Source organism: Tupaia chinensis, unplaced genomic scaffold, assembly GCF_000334495.1.
Source record: "Tupaia chinensis unplaced genomic scaffold, TupChi_1.0 Scaffold000644_1, whole genome shotgun sequence".
In the NCBI taxonomy this organism is placed as follows: domain Eukaryota; kingdom Metazoa; phylum Chordata; class Mammalia; order Scandentia; family Tupaiidae; genus Tupaia; species Tupaia belangeri.
In genome coordinates this window covers 3,326,594-3,334,711 of record NW_006160165.1, presented here as the reverse complement: position 1 = coordinate 3,334,711, position 8,118 = coordinate 3,326,594, and the positions used below count along the sequence as shown (strand labels likewise).

The following is an 8,118-nucleotide window of genomic DNA, read 5'->3' as shown; positions in this document are numbered from 1 at the left end:
CCGGACCTGGTGGCTTAAAACTCACGCCGGGCGCGTGTACGTGCATGCCCAAGATCCCGAGAGGATAATGGAGGAGAAGGGATTGCAGCGTGACCATCCCCCCTGAGGGGTGATTTCTCGCTTTCTGTTTCTATGTCTCTCTCTGTCTGTCTGGCGAGCGCATGTGCCCTATAGCGAAAACCCCTCCAAAAAAAAAAAAAAACATGCTGGGCACTTGTGTGTGCATGCTCAAAATCCAGAGAGAAGAATGGAGGAGAAAGGATTACAGCATGGCCATCCTCTTTGGGAGTGTTTTCTCACTTTTCCCCTCTCTCTATTTCTCCCTTTCTCTGTCACTGGGCAAGTGCATGTGGCCTATAGCAAAATTAAAAACAAACAATAGCAACAACACCAAAAACAGAAAAAAAAAACAAACAAAGGGGAAGGCTTTTAATTATTAGTACAATAAAATCAAGAGCCTCACAAGAAACTGTATTTCAACTCTTGAAGAGAAAGTGCATCTCTGGCAAGCAATCCTGACACAGTATGCACATTTTCTGCTGGGTATCAGAGGTACTGCAGGTTGTGGGGAAAACCCAGGAGTGTGTAGAGAAGCTGATGCTACCCCTGTCAGTAGTACCATTGCTGTGAATCAATACTCCGGTAATGTTCACCAACACACTCACACATGATGTTGCATGCCTACCAAAAGGGGAAGATTTCATAAATACTTTGCATGTCTTGATAAATGTTATGGAGTATTACTTAGCTATCACAAAAAGGCATACTTAGATATATTATCATTGGCCAGAGAAGATGTCCATGTTGTTAAGGGTGAAGTAATGTATAAGGGGACATTTGGGTTAAAGGACCACATGTGAGAAATACAGATGGTCTTAAAGCCTTCGCAATGGATGAGGTCCCCATAGATTCAGAAAGATGCACGGGCCAAGCCCTAAGGTTATAGAGTCAGCAACTGAGGTGAAGGAGAAGCTGCCATGAAGGAGGAGAAAAATCCAAGCTGCAAGCTGTACGAGAAGAGTGAGTGGCCAAGTCAGAGAACAGGTATCATGAGGAAGGTCTGGCTGCACTGGGTCATGCCACACAGAGACGGTGTAACTAGAGTAGGTTTGGTGGATAGTGAAGGAAAGCATTGGGATGGAGTTACAGAAGGAGGGAAAAGGAGATGAAGGTTGGGACCACATTACAGACAATCTTTCCAAGGGAAGACCATGAACACAAAGGAATCAAGTGACAGGCAGAGGGAATCTAAGACAATGTGGACCACTCAGACAGTTGAAGGTGAGTCTATTAGGCCTTGCATTTACTCTGAAGGGAATGGCAGACATGAAACTGATGATGCAGGAAAGAAAGGGAGCAGCTAAAGAAAGGGGAAAGCCTTTGAGGAAGCAAGAGGGGGCAGGATGCAGAGCTCACTGGCTCTGGGTGCAAGGGGGGAAACTTCCTGCTGTGGAACAGAAGTGGGCAAGGGGAATTCCTGAGCAGCACCAGTGTGGACGAGGTAATGGGAAGACTCAACAGTTCTAACAGAGGGTTTCCATTTTCTCAGGGTGGGAGATGGCAGGAAAGACAAGGGTCTCTAGACATGGACAGTGCACTAAGAGCACAGGAAGGAGCGGCCTGCTGGCAGGGACTCGTGGCCATGGCATCTATGAAAGTGGCCTGCTTTGGCTGATGCCCTCCTCCAGTGATCACTCAACTGCCTTGCTGCCTAGACAGACAGGCTGGAAAGTTGGATTCAACCAAGGGTAGGAATTTGTTGCTTGTAACTGAGGACTATGTGGGCAAGAAGTGGGCTGCTCCCATGGGCCACAGGACACAGAATGGGCAGAGATGTTTGGGGAGAGCCAGTAATAGCATGTCAGGACACTGTGGCTTTGTGGAAATGCGCAGTGGACGTTCCTTAAAAGTGAGCAGTGTGCGCCATGGAAGATCAAGAGACATTGTGGTGGGAGGTACCATTTTTGAGAATGAGTGGCTTGAAGAGAATAAAAAAGGTGACTGAAAACAATGCAGTCCTCAATTGCTATGCTAAGATAAATACTGAACAGGAGAGAAAGGGGCCAGGCATGCTGACTGTAGCACTTCACTCTAAGAGGCCAAGAGAGGGAATCAAACAGGAAGAACTCACATTTCTGCTCCAGTTTGTTAAAAGTAAATCGGAGAGACATTTCCCAGCTCTTATGTGGGTCAAAGTCCTGTGAGCCCAGGGCTTGATGGAGGAGCAGCAGTAATACAAAAACTCTGTAAGCTGGCCCCCATGGAAGGTCCCAGGTTCACGTCCAGAGACCTCCTTGAACACCTCAGCTACAAATGTTCCCATGACCTGGGGCTGACTGAAGCCGGGGTTGAGCTACACAGTGAAGACCCTGTCAGGAGTATTGTCTCTGCCTCTCTGTCTGCCTTTCTCTGTCTCTTTGTCATTCTCACTCATGGAAGAAACAAACAACCAACAACAAAACAAAATTCTAAAAAACAAACACAACTCTGTGAGCCCATTTCTCCCTCACGTTCCATTTCTCACTTCTACCGACACCTCGGCAGAACCACCTGGTCAGGTACATGTTACTTCTCACCAGGCACAGGGCTCAGAGACAGTCTCACTGCAGATCCACCTGAAGGTGCTTCCTGATTACAGAGACACAGGAAACAGCAGGGCTTTCCTGATATTCTGGAACTTTCTCACCACCTCATTTCCACAATACCTGCTTGCTGCCTTTTCAGACAGGGTCTCACTATGTTGCCCAGACCAGCCTCAAGCTCACAATTCTTCTGCCTTGGCCTCCTTGAGTCACCAGAGTTACAGGTGTGTACCACTGAACCCAGCCTTCTACGTTGGACAGGGAATAGAACCTGGGCCTCTTGGGACCAAGAGATGACATAATGGTTACATTGCTAAACTCCCACATAGTCAACTCTGGCTCGAGTCCCAGACCTGGTGGCTCAAAACTCATGCCAGGTGTGTGGGGGTGTGTGAGTGCATGCCCAAGATCCCAGGAGAAGAACGGAGGAGAAGGGATTGAACCATGGCCATACCCCCTAGGGGGTGATTTCTTTTCTCTCTGTGAGCACATGTGCCCTATAGAAAAAAATCTCTCTTTCTAAAAAAAAAAAAAGTCCCAGCCTGCAGAACACACATCTTAGTGGCACATACATGGCACCATGCTAGGCCTGCAATACTTTGTTATATACTAGTTTGTGACTGGTGACTGGTGATATGGATCTAAGCTATTTCTTTCTCTGAATGTATTTTACACAGCCTCAGGGTTTTTTTTATTGTAAAACGTATCTATTATAATTTTACAAATATGCAGAAGTTTATAAAAGAAACTGATAATAAACTGGAGATAGCTATTAAGTTGAGTTTAGACACTTCAGTGTATACACTTTGACACTGAATACTGAGCACTTGTAAGTTCCTTGTAAGCATCAGTTATCAGTCATCCAATGCCCCACCCGGAGACTCCCTCTATCTTACCAGGACCATGTGAGGTTACCAGTACAAACTTCAGAAGTGTTTGTTCCTGCCCTGGAATTCAGCCACTTCCTGCACTGCTGCCTGGTGCAGAAGTGGACACGGTATATGATACACTGTGGCTGGAAGGAAAAGACAGGTGCTTGTTGGAACAGAGGTGGATGCGTGTGTTGCCATGACTGGACTGGTGTGAAGTGTACTCACGTTGTGAAAATTCATTTACATGCTAAGTGATGTACAGTGACTGACTATATAAGAGAAATTAAAATAAAATAACATATGTTATTTTTAAAGTTCAAAAGGTCATGGATTGGGACCAGCAGTTAGCGTAATGGCTATGTCATTGGACTCCCATGTAGTGGGCCATGGTTTGAGTCCCAGACCCGGTGGCTTAAACTCATGCCGGGCGTGTGTGCGTGTGTGCCCAAGATCCCAAGAGGAGAATGGAGGAGAAGGGAATGCGGTGTGGCCATCCGCCCTGGGGAGTGATTTCTCGCTTTCTATCTCTCTGTCTCTCTCTGCCTTTCCGGTGAGTGCATGCACCCTATAGCAAAAAACAAACAAACAAACAAACAAACAAAAAACTCTTAAAAAAAAAAAGGTCGTGGATTGAGCCACATCATTTGATCTAGTGAGGGGCTGAAACTGCCGAATCAAGAATAGATGGTACTGGGAACCAGCAGTTAGCGTAATGGCTATGTCGCTGGACTCCCACGTAGTCGACCGCGGTTTGCGTCTCGGACCCGGTGGCTTAAATCTCATGCCGGGCGTGTGTGCATGCGTGCCCAAGATCCCGAGAGGAGAATGGAGGAGAAGGGAATGCGGCGTGACCATCCCCCGAGGGGTGATTTCTCGCTTTCTGTCTCTATGTGTCTCTCTGTCTGTGTGACGAATGCATGGGCCCTATAGCGAAAACTTCTCCAAAAGAAAAAAAAAAAAAAAACAAAGAATGATGGTACTGGAAATTTCCACTTTTCAGTGCCTCTGACCATTCTTTATGTTGAAGAATCATTGGATTGTAATTCACCACTGACATTTATAAATAAAAGCATTTCTGAATTGATGTAAATAAAGTATTTTAGTCTGAAAAACAGAAAAGAAATGGAGGTTGAAGTGCCAGCAGGTGGTGTAGTGGTTACATCGCTGGACTTTCACATGGCTGACCACAGGTTGATTCCCAGACCTGGGGCTCGAAAATCACACTGGTGCATGTGCGTGTGTGCCCGAGATCCCAGGAGGAGAATGAAAGAGAAGGGATTGTGGCATAGCCATCCTCCTTGGGGAATGATTTCGCATGATTTCCCTCTCACTGTCTCTGTCTCTGTCTGTCTCTCTGGCGAGCAAATGCCCCCTATGGCAAAACCTCCTAAAAAAAAAAAAAAGAAAGAAAAAAGAAATGGAGGTCATGTGAGGAAGGAATGGATGTGCAGGACATGGGCCACTGACCTTGCCATGAGCCATGCAGCTCAGAAGACAAGGTCACAGGACCTGGGACAACAGTCGTAGGCATCGGAGAAAGCTACGAGTCTAGGGACTAGGATCAGTATTAGTAAGCCTTTCTGAGACCACAAAGGTCCTCACTTGTTCTTCTATCTTCTTCTTTTCCTTCAACATCCAATAGAAGAGATTTCTTTTCTATAAAACGTCCAGTGGCTAGGTCAGCACACAATGAATGCAACTTCTGAACCCCTTTGGCCCCTGTACCATTTCTCCAGAGAACTTAGGACGTGGTCATACCTCTGCTTTCTTACCATGTCATAGACGTCACCCTACTCAGAGTTCAGAAAATAACTATTTAATAAGTAGTTGCTAATTACTCTGATAAATTCACCAGGAATTTATTTTTATTTTTCCCCAGGCATTTGGACATTTTCATTAGCGAAGATTATTAATTCACGAAAGCCATTAACTTTCTATTTCATCTCCGATACTGGTAGGTTACAAGAATGCTCTCCAACACCTCCACTGACTAGACATCATCACGTCTTCATTTTCTGAAATTCTGTAGCCAACTAAAACAAAAATAAGACAAGGCGGGAAAGAGCAGCCTCATGTCACTTCCTGAACCTCCCGTGTCCTTGTCACTCTGTCCATCTGTGCCTTTACCACCTCGGGCCAGGTGTGCTCGCTCCAGCTCGCGAGCAGCAGGCTCCTTGTGGGAAGGACGCAGAGGGCCTCGGGAATTTCCTCTGCAGGGGTACAGGCAGGAAAATCACAGCATTCTGCTGGTGCAGTAAAACACAAGAAGCAACACAAAAGCCAGCCAGGAACGCTGCCTTCTGTAGCTTCACTGAGATAATAACTCCAAGATTTCAGAGGATAAAACAAGAATATTCTTGTCATTCTTAGATATGCTTCACGCCCCAAATTTTTATTAAAGAGCTAATCTACAAACTTGCAAGCTGATCAGCGAATTCTTTTTGGACTCAAAATTGTTCTTCATGGCAAAAGCATGCCTCTTTTAGCAATGCTTAAGAGCAAAGACATTTTTATTTTCTTTAATCATAGAGTTTTAATTCCTATACACATTGTCCATCAAAGACAAGAGACAGGTAAATATTTTCTTCTCAATCTTCCTTATTTTTTCAGACTCTTTCAGGGCAAAACTCAAGATTCATTCAAACATGTGATTCCTTACTATGTTCCTTTAATTTAACATTGCGATGTTCTTTATCAACAAAACCCCATTCTAAGAGGAAATCATTCTCCACAAACGTCATCTGTCACTTGAAGATCATGACATAAATGTACTGAAGTTTTCAGAAGTGCTAGGGGAGGAAAAAAATGTATGTCTAGTGAGCCATTTTGGCTATAAATATGTCCTCCTCTTCAGTCCTAGATCCAAAAAAGGTTTAGGTTCAAATATTATCTAGCTCAGAAAATCCTGCTAAAAATTCAAGAATAAAGAACCCTTTGATGAACCTATCAGGAAAGCCAGGGACAAACTATTTTTCACCCTATGAGCATCAGTGTAGACAGAGCACTTGGTACAGGGTCTCTGGAGTCTCTGAGCACTGCAAGGTGAATGATGCAAGGACAAAAGTTTACACTCAAGGGGAGCCTTGAAGAGCAAGCTGAGAAGGTGAACCCTGCATGGAGGTTTAGCAAGAAAACTTGAGAGTAAAATACCAACTAAATGACTTCAGCCAGGTCTCAATGAACCAAGTTTTATGCACTTTATTAATATGTGCTGGTATCCAGAAATAGCCTTACACAATTCCTTCCTCTGTGTGTGTGTGTGTGTGTGTGTGTGTGTGTATGTGCTTTTCCTCCCTCTCTCTTTTGGCTATTGTGTCTATATATCACTGTTTTAAAAAATAGCTCAAGTTCTAAGGATTTCTTTTTTATTTTATGATTTCTTATTTACACATAATTGTTGCACATCTTTATAACAAACAATTTGTTTTTTTAAAGCATGCATGCAATGTATGACAATCAAATCAAAGATATAAACCACATGTATCATTTTCAACAGAGAACTTTATATTCTCGTGTCTGTTAAATGCTTTTTCTCTGAGCCCCTCCCACTCACCCTCTCCCATACAGTCTCTGCTATCTGCACTATTTCTCCAAATCAGTAATAGCATTTGAATCGCATTGGATGGGTTTCAGAATCTGAAATTAAGAGGCAATGTACTCAGCCTATAAAATATCCTTTAAAGTCACTGGTCTATGCCATTCACCTGGATGTGGTATACCAGAGGATCTCACTTAATTTGGACATCTGCAATCTGCATGCCGTAGTACTCCAAGAAGACAGATAACCACACGAGCAGAACATGAAGCTTACTTACAGCACTTGATGAAATGGTAGTGAGACATCTTTCCATCTCAGACAGGAATCGTGCTGCGGGTTCCAGCATTCTCTTCTACTCCAACTGCCGGCCCCAGGAAATGCATTATTTAGAGCCCTTACTCAGGGAACAGTTTACCTCGGAGTGCATCATTGAACGGAGGCTCTGCTCCATGATCACAGAGAAAGCTTCAAACTCCTTCTGATTCAGCAGCTGGAGTTAAGATAAGCCCCGGGGGAGGGGGTCTTGAGCCACCATGGCTGCACGTGCTATTATAGCACCCGTGACTGGCACGGCTCCTAGTGCCCCAATCGGCAACAGTCGGCTCTAATTGGTGCTCACGCGCAGCCCCACTCCGCCTCACGGAGGTATGCTGCAGTGCGGCTTGCCCCGGTCCTGCCTGTTAATGGCTTTTCAATAGCTTTCAAACGGCAGCAAACTAAGCTGATGAGTGGGCTGGAGGGAAGCTACGGAATAAGGGACCCTAAATCTTATTTGTGCACGTAGTCCATCAGCCAAACACCACCGGGTTCTTTTAGCTAGTGCGAAAGCTGATTATTTTTAGTTGCCACCAGTTGCTGTGTGTGAATAGGAAATTGATAGCAGAAGCTCAAAATAGCCCCTCTTAGAATCAGGGATCTTTTGATCTGCCTCTTGCAATGAAGAAAATACATTCTATTTCACAACACATCTCTTTTGGTTATCCATGCAGAATGTAAAACTTACTCGCAAAAAGCACTAGGTTTGCAAGGCTTTCAGTGTGGCACTTGGCTGCCCCTGCAGACTGCAGTGAAGGTAACTATACAACCCAGCTGGGTGAAGCAAGTGTCACTGAATTGGAATCAGAGA

The 8,118-nt window shown here is 44.8% G+C and overlaps 1 protein-coding gene across 1 annotated transcript in view; it reads right to left on the bottom strand.

Annotated features, from left to right (window-relative positions):
• The window catches only part of MYO16 (myosin XVI), a 603,762-nt gene extending 596,180 nt beyond the window's left edge, over positions 1-7,582 (bottom strand). The window contains 1 exon segment of the mRNA XM_027776197.1: positions 7,270-7,582. Coding sequence (XP_027631998.1) covers positions 7,270-7,297 — 28 coding nt within the window. The 5' untranslated portion in view covers positions 7,298-7,582.
• Positions 7,583-8,118: the final 536 nt, after the last annotated feature.